This window comes from Rhamphochromis sp. 'chilingali', assembly GCF_963969265.1.
Source record: "Rhamphochromis sp. 'chilingali' genome assembly, chromosome: 3".
Lineage (NCBI taxonomy): Eukaryota > Metazoa > Chordata > Actinopteri > Cichliformes > Cichlidae > Rhamphochromis > Rhamphochromis sp. 'chilingali'.
This window is the reverse complement of record NC_137931.1, coordinates 27,492,132-27,510,281: the sequence shown is the minus strand read 5'-3', so window position 1 is coordinate 27,510,281 and position 18,150 is coordinate 27,492,132. Positions and strand designations below refer to the sequence as shown.

At 39.2% G+C, this 18,150-nt stretch overlaps 1 protein-coding gene across 1 annotated transcript; it reads right to left on the bottom strand.

Annotated features, from left to right (window-relative positions):
- Positions 1–1,541: 1,541 nt before the first annotated feature.
- On the bottom strand, positions 1,542–16,303 carry xdh (xanthine dehydrogenase; the record flags this gene model as incomplete). Its single annotated transcript, XM_080878316.1, has 35 exons — positions 1,542–1,639; positions 2,187–2,354; positions 2,442–2,630; positions 2,746–2,811; positions 3,017–3,131; positions 3,213–3,265; positions 3,370–3,573; positions 3,722–3,817; positions 3,915–3,996; positions 4,211–4,356; positions 4,439–4,630; positions 4,718–4,804; positions 4,916–5,003; positions 5,072–5,205; positions 5,302–5,426; positions 5,503–5,599; positions 6,078–6,197; positions 6,269–6,395; positions 6,480–6,649; positions 6,828–6,917; positions 7,001–7,163; positions 7,516–7,700; positions 7,815–7,924; positions 8,300–8,393; positions 9,241–9,392; positions 9,620–9,712; positions 9,827–9,971; positions 10,505–10,585; positions 10,674–10,766; positions 10,845–10,906; positions 11,012–11,138; positions 11,668–11,776; positions 11,929–12,025; positions 15,163–15,220; positions 16,205–16,303. 35 exons carry the CDS (start codon positions 16,301–16,303, stop codon positions 1,589–1,591), a joined length of 4,068 nt encoding a protein of 1,355 aa, XP_080734442.1. The 3' UTR covers positions 1,542–1,588.
- Positions 16,304–18,150: the final 1,847 nt, after the last annotated feature.

Genomic DNA, 18,150 nt, shown 5'->3' with positions numbered 1-18,150 from the left:
TTGAGTCTAAGTTCTTTGTCTAAATCTGTCCATTAGACCATGTTGAGCCTCTCAGACGGCTCCACTCTAGATGTGAATCAGTTTTAGTCATACTACAGTGTCTGTAGTGCACATACATATATAAATATTTCAAGTAACCAAGCTCTGTTTAATGGGTGAGGTGTGCTGGGCCTTCACAGGCAGGTGTAACAGCAGCTCAGACTCACTGATAATCACCACCATGTTAATTGTGTGGTCAGTGTGTGAAGAATGAGACTCGCGTGTTTGTACCATCACTTTCTAACCACCAACCAAACCTGCACGAATCCTTTAGTCTCTTCACGTCAATCTGCTGCAGCTTTCAGACCAATCAATCAGATCATTAATGCAGTCAGCAAAATGTCAACTCAATGTGCTTCCTTTCAGTCACATTGATAAACATGTTTGAGCTCTGTGAAATACATTTCATCCCCTGAAAGATTTATTCTTGAGTTTTAAACCACATGCAGCATCATTTTATTTACAGGACTTTAGTGGTGGCTCTGGACGACTGAATGTTAACTTTGACAACATGAGTCAAAGGAAGAAAAGCCAAACCAACAGATGTGTTTAATATGTTTATTTCATTCATATTGCAACAATTGCTTTGAGCAAAGCAGTCAGAATTTAAACTGGACCTTTTCTGCTTGTTTTTAATTCTAGGAATCACTGTTCAAAATTATCCTTATTTATCTCACACTGGGACTTGGTGTAGTTCCCAGTTTATCATCTGCGAAACTAAGAAGTAGTTGCTGGGATTGAAAAGTGTAGCCAACACCTACAGTTCCCCTAATGTGCCTGTGAGGCTCTAAAAGTGAGTCAGTCCCAATAAACTCCTATGTTAAAATGTCCAGCTTTATAATTGAAATAAACACGTTTTTAGCCTGTTTAAATTTAACAGAGGCTTAAAGTTTGCATTATTTAATGTGTGACCTCTTTGGCTAACTGCTAATTGCAGGACTTTTATTGCATTATTTAGCACCTATAAGCAGATATCTGTGTATGTACAGCTCTCCCTCTTGTTCCAAATATGGTCACTTCTGGCTTGAAAAAAAAGACTATAGTGGTCAAAATGTTGAGGCTTGACAACAAGACTTTCCAAATCAATAGGAAATTAGGTCACGGTGGTTATCTAAACCTTTTTTAACAACCGTCCCACAGAAAAGCTCACATTCTAATAACTGGACAGCTCATGAAAGGCTGGAGAAGTGCAGCAGCTCTTGGCTATGAGCTGTGCTTTGTCTGTATAATGACCTAACGTTAGCTCTGTAACACTGCAATATTATATATACTCGGCAACAGAAAATGCAGAAAAGGTCCCCTTTGATTAATACCGAGTTTACAAAATTACAACTGAAATATTAAAGTGAAAGTGTAACAAAAAATATTGAATTCTTTCCTATTAATGCTGTATCAGTAGACAAATATTAGAGTAGCACCAGGATATCCTAATATTCTAATCCTATCATAATTGCGTAATATTTGGTCCTTCAGGAGCTTTTCTGGTAACAAGGCTAAACGTGGCTTAATGTGTTCTTGAGGTTTTTTGATTGATCATCAGTGGAGCGTCCTACACCTGAACAGACCAGGGGATAAAGGTTCCTGCTTCAGCCAGAGGACACTGCAATAGAAAAACAGCTGGTAAGTTCAAATATAAAGTTTTAGGTCTCTCAGTTTCTTTTATCCAAATGACCTTTCTGCATATTTTCAATTTCTCCTTTAAAGACATGAAAAAGATTTAACCATCTCACAATGTAAAACCTAAATGTTGTCATTTGTTTCATCCGTTCTTTTTTATACCCACAAAGCTGAAATTCTTTTGATTTTTTTTGATTTTTTCTTTGCATGTTTATCTGGATTCTATCTCTTCAAATCTGACAACAGTGCAGTTTGAGTCAGCTGGGCAGAAAAGAAATAAAACTGTTAATCCAGAGCTGTAACAAGACCTGATTCTCACTAAACCTTTTCAGGGACAGGATGCCGTCGTCGGCATAAAAGCTAACAATAAAAGCTAATGGAAACTTGAACATCACAAAAAGTATTTTGTTAAAAGTTGGAGTTATGCTGCAATGAGAACATGGACGATGTAGTTACTCTCATTTTTATGTACTGAGTGTAAACTTTTATGCCTGATTTGTCAAGCCAGATCTTTCACAAGATTTTCATACCAGTTTAGTGAAGCGGTCACTGCAGGCATTGCGGATCCTCTCGGCAGAAGCAGGGCTGTCCAATCTAAATGGCCCGGTAATCCCTAACTCTGCCCGTGCAGCACTGATGGCATCTTTGATGGCATAAAAAACTGAAGATGCCAAGAAGAGAGGAGGCTCACCTACAGCCTGGGAAAGGAAAAACAAAAAGTATAAGTCCGTTAGATCCAGGATCATCAGTTTTTAAACTGTCTTGAGCATTACCAGATTTCTTACCTTGGAGGCAAAGATGGCCTTGTCATTAGGAGCATCACGAAGCAACGAGACCGTAAGCTGGGTAGGAATGTCACCGAAGGCAGGGATTTTATAAGAACCAGGACCCCGAGTGAGGAGGACTCCCTGGGGTGAATAATGAAGCTCTTCCAGGGTGAAGAGACCCAGACCCTGCATGAATGCTCCCTCAACCTAAATGTAGACATGAGGAACGAATCAGTACCATAAAAATGTGGTTTTTGTTTCTTTTATTGGTTCATTGATCCATCAGTTGTCTTTATGTATGAATAATACTTGAATATCTCACCTGCCCGATATCTATAGCTGGGTTGAGACTGTTGCCAACATCCATCACTATGGTGGTACTCAAGTTCTGTAAGACAAATACGTCATGAAAATATCTCAAGTCAGAATTTACCAGTAAAATTGAAAAACTGAAAAAGTGAAAAAAAATGTGGTGTTAAACACCTTAATCAGATTGACAGAGGTGATAAAATCAGTCAGAGTTCCTTAAAACGTTTTAAACATTTGATTCAAGAGTTTGAACTCAGATAAATGTAGCTGTACTTGGTGCAGACCTTATGTGATCCGGTCAAACAGTCTATCTCCACCTCTGAACAGGCCACTCCGTAGGAGAAATAGCTGAAGGCTCTGCCTGAGTTTGTTTCAAAGTCATAACCAATATCTGGAGTCCTGATAAGAAAGCGGGAAACAGTGAAACCTTTCATTTTGTTGTAATATGAAGTTAATCAATGATTCATTTGGTGAACTCACTTATAAAAACCATTTGCACTGAGGCTGACTCTGTCAAAGTAAGCTGCTTTCACCTGGTAAACAGACACAAATGCACCAAGTACAGTTAAAAGATGAATATTTAATGGGAATAACCCCCCCCCCAAAAAAGTACTATGACAAATTTAGCCCTGTTTACCCAGTCCTCCCACGTTCCATTAGGATTCTTGGCCTTGAATGGCTCAAGACGTTTCAGCAGGATCTCGCAGGCATTCTTCAAGGCAGCACCATTGAGGTCTGAGGATGCAGAGGCAGCGGTTGCACTGGTGTTGGGAACTGTGTTGGTGCTGGTCTCTGATATGTGGATCTTTGAGGAGGGGATACCCAGAACTCTGCTGGCAACCTGAAAACACACAGCGAAGACAGTTCTGAATGCTTCTGAATGGCTGAACAGCTTCTCACTAAATTGCAGTAGTGTAAAAACTATAAACATCCAATGTGATGTTTGAAATAAATATGTGGATTTTAAATAGATGAGTGGAGTCCTTTACCTGAACCATCTTGGTGTGAAGTCCTTGTCCCATTTCAGTCCCTCCATGAGTCAACAACACTGAGCCATCTGTGTAGATATGAACCAGAGCTCCAGCCTGAAGACAAATCAAAACAACCAATCAAGGCTGCTCACGATAAAAGAATAATAGGAACTGTTTAAACTTAAAATATTTGTTTGTTTGTGTATCAGACCTGGTTTAGGAAAAGTGCAGTGAAGCTGATGCCAAATTTGGTAGGAACAACAGCAATTCCCCGTTTGGTCCATCGGTTCTGTCTGCCCAGAAAACAGAAAATGATCATTTTGAAAAAGTAAGTTTCATGTTTTTATTTCTTTTCTCAAACCTTTTTGCGTCTCATCCCACAAAGTACATTTTTAGAAGTTATGCAGACTGGATAATTATTACCTCTTGCGTTGCTAAAATTGCTTCGAAACTTGTTCTTATCCACTCAAAAGTACTGAAATTTTGGTCTAAATAAATTTCTCTTACCTGTTGTAGAGGTCAATGGCAATTCGACGTTGCTGGTATCCAGAGCGTGACATGCATTCATCCCAGCAGCGGTCTAAGGTGATCTGGTCCAGGACTTGATTAAATGGAGTTGAATCACCTTTCATATACAAGTTCAACCGCCGAACCTACAGGAGGATGGAGACACTGACTGGACTGCCATTCATTAACTAGACTTAGTTGTTTATCCAACTTCAGTTATCCACCAACCTCCTCAGGCGACTTCCCCAGACTCTGAGCCACATCGGTCATCCAGTTCTCTGCCACCATCATACCCTGTGGCCCTCCAAAGCCTCTGAAAGCGGTGTTGGATGGCAGGTTGGTGCGGCACAGGAAACCTCGGCCACGTATATTTGGCACTCTATATGAGTTCTCCATGTGAAACAGAGCTCGCTCCACAATCTTTTTGAATACACAGCTAACTTTAGGGCGTTATCAGCATACCATGTAATTAGATGAATAAGGTCTGTGGTTCATAATAATACTCACTGCCTGAGAGAGATCCATGGAGTTTCCAGCATTACCATAGTACGTCACATCCAGGGCAACAACTCTCCCACTGTTTAAAAACCCAACCTGCAGCAAGAGAAAAGGATCAGTAAAATTACCTTCAAAAATTAAAATTACTGCCATAAGTATCATAGCTGCTGCTACTGCCAACACTGATAGTAGTACTATTCCTCATACCTTATATTTACCATAGAAGGGATGTCTTCCTCCAGTAATTAGCATGTCCTCGTCTCTGTCCAACATACACCTGACAGGCCTCTTCAGTCTGAAGCACAGAAAGCCAGATTCTTACCAATGTTAGATTCTTGAGGTTTTAAAAATTGATGGACTTACTTATTTGCTGCCACAGCAACCACAGTGGATAGCAAAGTGGTCCGCGATTCTTTTCCTCCAAAACCTCCGCCCATCCTCTTCACGCGGACCACCACCCTGTTTGCAGGGACACCCAATGCCATTGCCACCAGAGACTGAATCAGAGACACACTTATAGGTTAATTTATTACATCTTATTTTGTGTGTGTTTTTATGCTATTGTTACCTGTGTTTTGGAGCATTGGAGTTACCTGTGTATGGGTGGGTGCCTGGGTGGAAACAAAGAGCTCCATCTCTCCATCCTCTCCTCGGGGAACAGCCAGAGTAACATTTGTCTCCAAGTAGAAATGCTCCTGACCACCGATGTGCATCTCACCTGACAGACAGCAAATCAAAAATTAATGCCAGCTGGAAAAGTGAGGAGTCACATAGAGTCACAGAGACAGTCCTACCCTCCAGGATGTGGTCAGCATGTTTAAACCCCAACTCCAAATCCCCCTTTTGTATGGTTCTGATTGGCTGATAGAAGGACTGGATAGCAATAGCCTCCTGTCAATCAAACCAACACAACATTTTATTTTAAGCATAAAAGTCAAAATTTAAATAATATTATTTTATGGTTCTCAGCTGCTAGAAAAACACAAAGTTACAACATTTTACTGGACTTTATGCAATAAAAAAGATAGGTACATATTCTAGAGGTAGATTATATTCTACACAACAGAAAATGCTTTAAAAAGTGAAGCTAGAAATTCTTGAAATACATAGAATAGAATGAAATGGTAAAAATTTAACAATGTTAACTGTAAGTGCAAATTTATTTTATAATGTAAATTTAAGTTACATTTAATTTAATTTTTTCTTTAAATGTAAATTTACATTGAGAAATTAAGATGGTAGCAGATTTATTTTTGTGTCAAATTACATCGACATGTTTAAAATGTTACATCAGCATTCACTCTGGATACATAACCATCAAAGATCATCAATGATTGGTCAATAGCAGCTCAGGTGTGTCAGCTCTCACCTGTATGGTTATGACAGGCTGCCGCTCTTCATACTCGATCCTCACGGCTTTGGCGGCTCTCTGAGCTTGAAGCTGAGTTTTGGCCACCACAGCACCAATGATATGACCCACACAAGTCACCTGCACACAGGACAGACGAGATATCAACCTCAACCCTACAAAGCCTGATGATTGGTTGGAAGAAAACAAACCTCGCCGTCAGCAAGGACAGTCTCATCAAATTTGAGAGATCCGGCGGTGTTACTGCCAGGGATGTCATCAGCAAACAGGAAGCAGACGACACCAGGGCAACGCTCAGCACCTGACGTGTCTATAGACCTGTAACACATAACTGGTTACACATGACATATATCTGTTGGACAGGTGAGTGTAGTACAGGGGTGTTTTCTACAGGTGTCTTACAATATTTGAGCGTGGGCCTTGCTGCTGGTGATGAGTGACAGGTAGAGCTCGTTCTCGTACAGCGGCACGTCATCGCAGTAAACCGCCTCACCTGTTGCCTGCTTCATGGCCGACAGGTGCATTATGGGACGGCCCACCACATCATCCTGGTTCTGCCCCTTTGCCACGGCCTACAAGAGGAGATTCGAAATACATACATGGACAATAAATCTCAATCTGTTACATTTCCAGAGATTATATATGTATAAATATTTACTTTAATTAAACTCTGAAATTTCATAGAAAATTGAAAAATTAGAATATTTTGTAGACATTCATTTAAGAATAACATAAAACACTTTGTTGTACCTGGTAGATCTGAACGCTGGATGGCGTCTCTGGATGGTACACTTCAGTCGCACTCAGACAATCTGAGGTGACCTCGGCCACCTTTAGCCCCTGAGAGATGGACCAATGAGAAGCTGTTAAAAACAATCACATGACAATTGTTGTTTAAATCTGATGATGGGAAACAGACAGACCTGCAGTCGGAGCTTCTGCAGCACTGTCAGGTAGAACTTGTAGAAGAGGCTCAGAGTTAAAGTTCTTCGGTATGTCACCATGCCACCCGGCACAGACGGATCCAGGCTCATCTCCTCAGCCATTGAGTTGCAAGCCTCCTCTAGAAGCTCCTCTCCCCACGGCCTGTACGATACCAAACATTCTTACAGCCTTCTATCCTTCCTTCTTATTTTTCTTCTTTGTTACTTTCCTTTCTTTTCCTTTCCTTTTTTGTTCATCCTGACCTTCGTCCCTTTTTTACTTCCTCCCTTCTTTAATGCTTAATGACTTTCTTTCATTCATCCTATGTGCTTACATCCTTTCATATTTTTCCTTCCTCCCATAATTCCTGCTACCTTCCTTTCTTTCTTCTTAAATCATCACTTCTTTTGACAATTTCTTGATTCTTTCCCTGTATACTTATTTCCATTTTCTTCCATTCCTTCCTTCCTCCCTTCTCTATTTTTTATCTTTCTTTCCTTTGACTCCTTCTTACCTTCCAATCAGTCTGTTTGCCGTCTTCTTAGCCAGTACTGTGGTCGGTGCCATGCCACCAAAACTCAGCCTCAGGTTCTCAACAACATCGGTCCCAGGGGTGAAGGTGACGCTCATCGCTGCTGTGACGATACTGATGTCATCCTCACGGCGAGGGGATTGTTTGTAGGCAGACACAAACTGAGTCTGCAGGTAGAAAACAAAGTCGCTGACTGACAGAACACATGAGGTGGTCACAGGAAATGGTTGGAGGGGTTTAAATGTAACAGGAAGTAATTGCATCAACAAAACTGCTTCGACCTTTTTGCTGTATGGGATATGAATTGAGAGAAGGATCTGCTGAGGTTGCAGAGCTGTCCTCCTGTAACCTGTGAAGAACCCATCGTCCATCTGAATCTCACGGCTTCCATCTGAAGGACAGTCAGAGGTCAAAAGCGAGGGTCAACAAGACAAAACACATGGAAGCCACAAGAACAGCTGGTTGTCAATGGTAATTCTTATTCAAACATTTATACAGTTATTATTATGAACACGTAAACTACAGCTTAGAGAAATGTAACCAGGAAACAGCTGAATTTCCTGTGAGCAGCGCCTGGCACATGATAGATGATCAGACACCTGATCACTGTGAGACTGAAGAAAAACCTAAAATCAGGCAGATTCTCAGGCAGGCTCTGAATGAGATTTGTCTGATGTTTTTTCTGGAGGTTTACCTTGAATGGATAGTTTAGTTTGAATTTTTATCAGCACCTTATGTCAACCAGAATAAAAGTGTGTGCTGTTACCTTTGTCCACCAGAGTGAGCTTGCAGCCGGCTGCCATAAAGACCGGGTTCAGGTCCGATATGGGGCTGGCTGTCATGATGTTTCCACCGACAGCCTGAAAAACGCGACACAATCACGTCTTATCACAATGTCACAGAAAACAAGACAGTCTCAACTTTTTATATCACAGTAATGTTTTTATGACGTAAGGTGTTCTTTAAACTTATAGGCATGGTTCAGTAGCTATTGTTGAGCAAAACTCCTTTTTCAAAATCATACTGGATTAAATTTGCTTCTAAATTTACTCTATACCCAGTCATTGAGGGCTTGTGAACAACAAAATAGCTCTGTGTATTTACTGGTATATTTCTACTATGCTACAGTGGGTATTTCCTTGGAAAGGTCCAAATCCAACTGAATGCAAATTGCTCTGTATATTTTGCCACATCCAAGACGAATGAAACTTCCCACTAACTTGGTGTATGTCATAGAAGAAATGTTTTGTCTTACAGGGCATCAACCACAAACCTCTTACTACCTCTCTGTATGTACCCTAAACTCCCCCATGAAACCTGCATATATTGGGATGTTCCCACTCTCTTGCCCCCTAAAGTACTTTCTTGTTTTCACGCACCTCCTGTACTATCATAGAAATTATATAATTGTTTGAAACACTCCATAATCCCCAAAGCTAAACCTTAATTGTCATTGGACCAGAGTATCATTGAAAATGTCAATTAACTTTGAAATTATTGACATTTTCTGCTGTCTCTGTGTATTGATTGGTGATGTTACACTCTCCATTGGCCCCTCATGCCTAGGCACACTGGGTATCTCTTCAAAAAGGTCCATTATAACATAGAACCTAAATTTACCCCACCAAAGTACCCACTTGTGTCTTGGAAAAGGTCTAGTGTCCTAGAATCAAACAACTTTTGTACCAGTCAGTCCAGGTAACTCACCGCTACATTACGAATCTGCACTCCAGCAAACCAGCGCAGCTGCTCCAGGACAGCGAGGAACACTTCAGTCTTATGAGGAGGAAGACTTTCCACTGCCTGCCTCAGCACCACCGCCATGTGGCTGAGAGTGCATGCTGCACCAAACACAATCCCTGAAACAAAGAGATTTTCTCATCACTGCTTCTTCTCCCATCGCTGAGCTACAGCAACCTTTAACCTTTTTGATTTAGAAGACAATCTATGTTCTCTTAACACTTACTCTTCAGTGATAAGAACCAGTTTGCTTTCTTATTTACTTTCCACTTTCTTATTTAATTCATTCATTTGCAATCAGAAGGAAACGTTTATTAGCAGTGGTATCAACGTGAGTTGTACTCACCATCTTCAGCGTGAGTCACTGCGCTCAGTTCAGGAATGAAGGTTGGAGCTAGGATGACTGGGTAAACCATGTTCTTAAACTTAACTTCAACACCTGAAGGCATAAATGAAAGAGTGAATGAGTCAGTAAGTTAGTATTTATCTGAGTAAATGAGTGCTAATTGTGAAATGAAGGAGTGAATGAATGATCTGAGTGAACCAGACTGACCAACTTCGGTGTTTCCCACCACCACACGGGCATCTGGATGTTTCCATTTCAGATTCAGAAACTCATCCAGACTGTCAGGCTGCAGCCATGTCATTCGCTCACCATGGAAACACAGCGAATGTGGCTTCCGATCTTTAGAGAGAGTCTGGGTGGAATAAAGTGGAAGGAGAGGGACAAACACAATGTGCGAAATCAGTTCATTATACATATCAATAGCACAACAAATGACTGGAGGGAAACTGTGGAACTACAGCTCACATGGTGCTTATGGAAATGTAGCTTGATGTGTCACAGCCACCTCTGAAGCTTCACCTGCCTTTGTTTAGTGATCAAATCAGCCAGAGCTCAAGAACTAACTTCCTGTTACACCTGGATGCACCCATCTGTTTCTCAGGATCTTGGCCTCATGTTCAAATCAAATCAAGGTGCTTGTATACTGATAATTTTGTTCTGTTTCCATTATGTCATTTTACATTTACACAGGTGCTTTAGAAGAAAAGACGTCCATATGGAAAATGGTAGATGTTGATGTTTTTTTAGGTTTAACCCATCAATGTCAAGACCTCCTAGCATTTTTTTCAGAAGCTCCTACACCTAGAGTAGGTACTTTGTTTTTTTCCCCAAAATTACCCCAACGTGATTGTGCTTGATTGTGTGCTTGGGTTTGTGTGAATTTACCATGAGTTCAGGAGGAAAGATGACTTCCTGCGTCGGGTCAAAGGGTGCAAATTCTGCAGGGTTAAAAAGAGACGTAGCTTCCTGTGTAAAAACATACACGCAGTTTACATCCAAACACCTTCAACAGGCTGTTCAATAGTTTTTAACAACAAGAATGAAGATCACTTACATTGATTTGCTCCTCTGAACCATTCTGTGCTCCATTCACATTACTCATACAGCAGCCATTTTTCTGCCCCCTCCCTCCACAGCATCCCCCCTCCTGGTGGAAAACACACAAACGGACTGTCATCAACAGAGTAATGGCAAAAATAAACCTTCTCCATGGGTGTCTTCTCACCACAGTGAAAGTCTTGTATCCTTCCAGTATTGGCCTGTATCCAGTGCAACGACACAGATTTCCTGAAAATGTGATAATTTGTGTTGAAACATCAGGTCTGATCACTGCTTCCGTAGTTTCTTTCCCTATTTAATAAACAGCAAAAGTCAGTCTGTCTCTGGCAGGACCTTGGAAAGCCTCTTCCATATCGGCCATCATAGGTGTGGGATTGTTCCTCAGCAGGGCGTACATGGACATGACGATACCTGGTGTGCAGAAACCACACTGAGAGCCATGAGCCTTTGCAATTCGTTCCTGAATGATGAAAAAAAACTCCCATTAGGGGAAATATTTACAAAAGTAAATACATGTACAAGTATTTACTGCAATTGAAGCCTCAGGAAAAAGCTTTAGGAAAACATTGTAATGGTTCCTCAACAGTTTTCTTCAACGGCAATTCCATTAGGAAGGAAACTAGTTTTAGCTAGCTAGTAGAAAACTGCAAAGTTTCACATTGCTACAGGTCATATTAAAGTCCATTTAAATATTTGAGTAAAAATGCTTTGTTAGAAGGAGGTAATGCAGTCATTTTCCAGCTGGTAGGTAAAATTTCTTCCCCCTGGTGGTCAAACATAGACAAATGCCTCTTTAATACAGGTCATTAAGGCAATATGTTACCATGGAAACTTGTTTCTAACATTGTCTCTTAATGTTTTCAACAATTTTGAGATAATAACCTACATTTTTGATTTATGGAATCCATTTTGTTTCAGTTGCAGAAACACAAGTTCCTTATGTTCCTTTGTGTTCAGGTATGTGTTGTTTTTTTGTTGTTTTTTCTAACCTGGACAGGGTGCAACTTCCTCGCCACGCTGCCGATTCCCTCCACAGTCGTCACGGCCACCAGGTGCAGGGAGCAGAGAGGGGCCAGGCAAGCGTTGATGGCGTAATGACTGGATGCAGTTAAAGACTGTTCACGTGCTCTCAAATGTTTTATTTAGCAGCTGTGAAATCAGTTTGTTATGGATGGAGCACATGAGTGCAGCTGATTGACAACATACATTTTAAACACACGCAAGTATAAACACACACAGAGTAAGGATACAGCAGCTGCTTAGTGTGTGTTTGGTATCTGGACAGCATTACAGTACAGGCTCCACAGCCGCCCTCAGCACAGCCCAGCTTGGTTCCTGTTAGACCCACTGAACACACACACACACACACACACACACACACACACACACACACACACACACACACACACACACACACACACACACACACAGACATTTTTACTGTGAAATCACTAAATCACTGGATGTGGTCATGAAGCGTGTCGGAGTACAGTTATGCTCTCAGAGACCGGCTGTAAAACCTGAATCAGCAACTCTGACTGTTACTGAACACGTCACTGAGATGAGATGTTCTCATACGACATGATACTCGACTCATTTTGTCTTTGTGTGGAATATAAACAGATATATACAAGTACGGGCAGGCTACTGCAGCCATAAACAGGTCAAGTTTAAGACTTTAAAAGACATTTTAAAACCACTTTTAAAGAAATTTAAGAACGAACATACAAACGAAATACACAATAAGAGGGAAAATGATGTTCTTCCAAGTATAAGGAGTATAATGTGTTTTGATCCTGGTGTGTACTAAAATTACGCTATTTGGTTTAGACACTGAACTCACTTAGAGTTAGACATTAAAAACTATTCTGTGAGGTTTAGGAAAAGACCAACACAACTATAAATGATTACTTTTAGGCGACGGATTACTGTCAAAAAAGTGCCAAAGATAACCTTGTGTTCAAGAGCATCATCCCATTTTCCTGAGCTTTAGGACACCTTTGACATACATTTGTAAGCATTTTTACAGAGAATAATTGTTGCTTCAAAGCCATCTGCTTGCTAGCAGGGCCTTCTTCATCATCGTCTTCATCCAGGGCCAGGTCAGGCTGAAAGGGCTGAGGAATTTTGTATTTGTATTGATTTGGGATTATGTTATGGTACTATATGATGGAAATCATTTCAGTAAATAATTTGAGACCGATCAAACAGTTTTCAGTTTTTTTACAAATCTCTAATCACTCTCATAGAACTAAAAATGCTGCTCTGTAATTGGTTCAGGTGCTTCAAAAGGCACTAGAGACCCTTTATTGGGTAATTTGCATCCAGGATAACCTGTTATTCTAAGTGCTATACAAATGAAAAAATAGGTTTTAGTTTGGTTCTAAATAATCTGAAATCTGTTGTTGCTGCTCTCATTGTAACATTTATAGAATAATAATGAACGTAAACTTGTAACCACAGCATTTACAAGAATATTGTTGTAACGGAAAATTGCAGATAGCAGTCTCAGTGAATAGCTGTAATTCAACAAACTGCAAGAAGAAGCTTCCGAACTGTGGATGGAATATTTCTTGGAATTTTTTTTGTAACACCTAAAAAGTGTGATGCTCTGAATCTGTTTAATTTCTCTGGCTTTAGGTGGCTTTAGTCACCAGTGTTGGTCGTTACTTGAAAAAAGTAATCAGTAACTAATTACTGATTACTTCCCCAAAAAAGTAATCCCGTTACTTTACTGATTACTTATTTTCAAAAGTAATTAATTACTTAGTTACTTAGTTACTTTTTAAAAACACGATTTACAACCTGAAGAGGTGATAAAGCGATAGATCTTTCAGCCCAATTCTACTTTTTCTACATAATCCATCATACAAAATGTAATCAAATGGAAAAGTCTCTTTTTTTTAACTTGTTTCATCAGTTTTAATCTTTTAACTTTATGCATCAAGCAAAAATTTAATTATATGCAACATCCTCTGAGTTGAATAAATTAGTTTAACATTTAAACCTATTTTCTGCACATTCCAGCACATAAAATAAAATATTTTTTTTGTTTACACTCACTCTTTCAAATAGATGCAAGTAAAACACAGCAGAACATAAATAAAGTCAAAGACTCAGCGGTCCTGTTGCTCTATTTTCACCTGTAAAGCAGGACTGCGGTAGGCGGAGGTTTACCCTGGTGCAGGTGTGCAGCGGTCAGTGGAAGGATACGGCAGTGTCTCTGTGAGTTTCCCATTACGTCGTTGCGCTCTCGGAGCTTGCTTGGAAGTTTAGGGTTTTTTTTCGCTGTAAAAAGAAGTTTTCTTCCCACGCACGATGGACGCTAATGTTTTTGTCACTTTTTATGGAATCGAACTCAAAGTAAGGTCAGTACTTCCACGCTGCACACTCATACTCTCTCCCACAATCGATCTGTGATCCATTGTTGATCTGCACACAGCTGTTGTCACTAACGGCGCACTCGCTTACGTCACTGTCGTGAGACATTCTCGCAAAAAATCACAGTTTTAGTAACGCAGCATTCCTACGGGAAAGTAACGGTAATCTAATTACCGTTTTTGCAATAGTAATCCCTTACTTTACTCGTTACTCGGGAAAAGTAATCAGATTACAGTAACGCGTTACAAGTAACGCGTTACTGCCCATCTCTGTTAGTCACCTAAAGCCAACATAAAGTGGCTTTAGGTGACTCTTCTGATTTGGTGCTATATAAATAAGATTTAAATAAACTGAACTAAAAATCAAAGTTGGGAATATGTTTTTATATTTATACCCATTAGTAACAAACGGTACACTTGTGGTATACACATCTAATGGTGAACAATACTGCACAATTTTGGTATGATTGCTTTCATTTCCTGTAATTAGCTCCTTTTATTTACTATTATTAAAGGCAATTTAATAGTTCCTGTGAATTCAGTTTCCTCTAGTGGGACACGAAAGATACTGCTGTGCTGTGAGGGCAGTCTGAAACATCAGTCACAGTTTAATATTTCATAAATTATGAAATACAAATGACAGATGAACACTCAGGAAATGAGAGAGGAAAGCTTTCTGGCACAAATCCCAAATGCTGGAAAGTGCTGGACTTTGACTGTTTGATTGCAGAGACAGTCATTGACCTCGCAGCCGCTCATCATGAGAAAAACAATAAACCAAACCAGCACTTAAAAACACCACTGATTTAAACCTCTGTATTCATATTAAAGACATCAACAGCTGCGTTATTGGGTTAGGTTGTTACTTTGGGTTCTTCCCCTTTTTCTTCATGTAGTGTGCGCGAGGCTGAAGGTGGAAACGTGACCAGTGACAGAAAAAGATAAACAGGAACGTCTGCACAGTGAAAAAAACAAGGCTGAACTTGAACTTGAAAAAACCACTGACTGAGGACAAAGTCTATCTACCACTACACTATATGTGTTACTCTATAGATTATACTACACACTGTACAGACGTGTGTGTGTTTTTATGTGTGATCATACATTTTCTCCGCAGATATGTCAGCAGGGTCATCTCAGGGTCTGGGTTCTTCTCAACAATCTGCAGCACAAACACAAATCAATCTTTCAGAGTACAGAGAAGCTCAAAAGTTACATTTTAATCAACATGAAAAGACTAAAAATACACAGAAAAATACACCAGGACATATAAATCAGTGTTTTACAGTTAATTATCAACAAGTTATTCACTGCTCTGAGACAGAAAAGTGATGGCAGCTGAGGTAAACTGAGTGCAGCTCATGTCCTTCCAGTTTAAATTTACAGAAACAAACTAACAGTCAGTTACCAGGAGGACGCTGCAGCTATAAAGTCAAAATAAACTTAATTTACATTAATCAAACATTCTGAATCAGAAATAAAACATTAAATGTTGGTCTAGATTTTAGTAATTAAAAATATACTAAAACTTGCATGGACTCTGGTTTAAGCGTAGTATAACTGACCAATGTAACATTCTGAATATTTTGAATTAATCCTGTATTTTAATGAATGAATCTTTCATTTTGCTCCCTCTCACAAACATTAAAGCTTTCACTGAGTATCAGCTACACATGCACAGCTTACTATGATTTATTTTACCAGCTTTTTTGTGTTTGTCTCACTTATCAGAAGCAAACTGAATGTTATTATGTGTTTTTAATGCACCGTGTCGCCTGTAAGTCATCAATGTTTTGCTTTCACCAACATTTTGTTCCACATTCTGAAATACTTCAGTTTTTCATCCCAACTTTTTATTCAGCTGAACAAACTTCTGTTTTTTCTAATTACTTTACTAGTTTTTTGCTCATTTGTTCTTTTATTTGTGAAAAAATATAACATTAATAGAATCAATTTACTTGGATTACAATAAAAAAAAATCAGGAGATTCAGCTGCAATTTGAAGCACAGTCTAAATTCTTACATAATTAAGTGTTCATGGTCTTTGTTATCGTTAAGATGGATTAAGCATGATATAAATGTTACAGAGGCAGACTGAGATCACAGTAAAGTCACTACGAATTAGCTAAAAGATGAATATTTTTACCTTCTTCCCATTAACAAAGAAGATGAGTTCATCAGACCCAGACCGGGTCTTGGTTCCTGTCCGGTCCCCCATGTTGCCGGTCTCCTGTGCCCTCTCCATGGTGCTGGTGTTTCTGGTCTTTAATGATCCGGCCTCGTGGGCTCAGTTATCTGGAGGGAGGCATGTCCTGTCCGGCCCCCCTTCTCCTCCCACAAAAACCTGAAGGTGCGTTCAGGAGCGTAGCAATCCCTCAGATGTTTCGATCGCGCTCAATAATCAAACGTTAAATCATGATCAGTCATGTGCGGATTAACTGATAAAGTCTGAAACTTCTTTCCCCTCACTTAAAAAAATAAAATAAACGTGTGTGAATGACCTGCAGAACTAACATTGCAGATGTTCCTGTTCTGAACAATTATTCACAGCTATGAGCATACCTGGAGGTCAAAGGTCACAGTCCTGTATAATAGTTGTGTAATAGCTGTAAACTAGTTACTGGATAACTATTATACGAATTTCAAGCTGACACAGCCGCTCACGAGTTCCAGTCTGTCAGGTCAGCTTCCTGCTCAGTTTTTATTTACCTTGAAGTAAAGACTGAAAATTTATCTTTGCATTTGACAGAACCCTCAAACTACATCTATTGACATCAAATACACATGAAAATCATGGTAAATCACAGCTTATCAGCAGCTTTAATGAACAATGACTGGAAACAACAACAAAGTCCTCCCCACTGAAGGTCACAGCCAGAAAACAAACTGTGATTGAATAAAGGTGGAAATAGAGACAAAACCAGAAATTCAAATTTAAAATATGTAACAACAAGATCTATGTAATAAAACAATGATGATAAAGTAAATATAAAACAGATGACTATGAAAACATACTAACATACTCAAATGGAAAAATGAAATGCATAATAAACTCAGAATTCAAATGTACATAAATAATGAAAAGAATTATAATTTGTAGTATGAATATAATTCAACCATAAATACTGACAAAACAATAAAAAGAAGTAAAAGGTATAAAATGAAACAAATACAGTGAAAACATTTCCTTAAAGTTAAAGGTTTTTTTTAAACATAACACCAGTTTTTAAGAGTTTATTCATTTTAAAGAGTTTAAATCCACTACATCGCCATCAGCTCAAAGTGTAAAACAATTAATTCAGTGATTTTAAACTTTATATCATTATTATTATTATTATTATTATTATTATTATTATTATTATTATTATATGGTTTATAGACTGTAGAGCGGAAATATTTATTCATGTCACAAGACCTGTCAGCCAACATGCAGTTTTGTAACACAGCACAATGAATAGACTGCTTTCTCCTCACACATACATCAGATCACTCACAGACTCATGTGATCTGGATTCCAGCTGTGAATCCATTTGATTTGCCCTCCGTAGCCTCAAAGGCCCCCGCTTATAGTCAGGAGATGCTGATAAATGAAAGTTCAACCAGACTCCACACAAATATTCTGCTTCTCTGTTACACATGTACATGGATGTGTTTGTTGTGGAGGATTTTAAGGTTTATACAAGAGACAAATAGAACTGTTTTGCCTATAAACAACTGACTTTTAAATTCACAGTCACAGTGGGCCTATGACTGAGCCCTGAGGTACATCATATTTAATGGCGCTGGCTACAATCTTCACATGAGGTTAGCCAACAAATATTAACGGTGAAAGTCGTTTTTAAAGTAGTAGTGAATGAGTTCTTATGCCATTTGTGCCATTCTAGTTTGATTTGCTAACAGAAAGCATTTAGTGTTTGTACGACCCGAAAGTTTCCTAAAACACATTTTCCATCTCAGTCCGCTTATGGCAAAAACAAATTAAATTCTCTTTATATTATAAGGTTTTTCACAACATGATATGAATCAACCATGAACTTGAACATGTACTTAGTAGGTCTTTCAATTAGGTAAAGAAAACCTCAGCAGAACTAC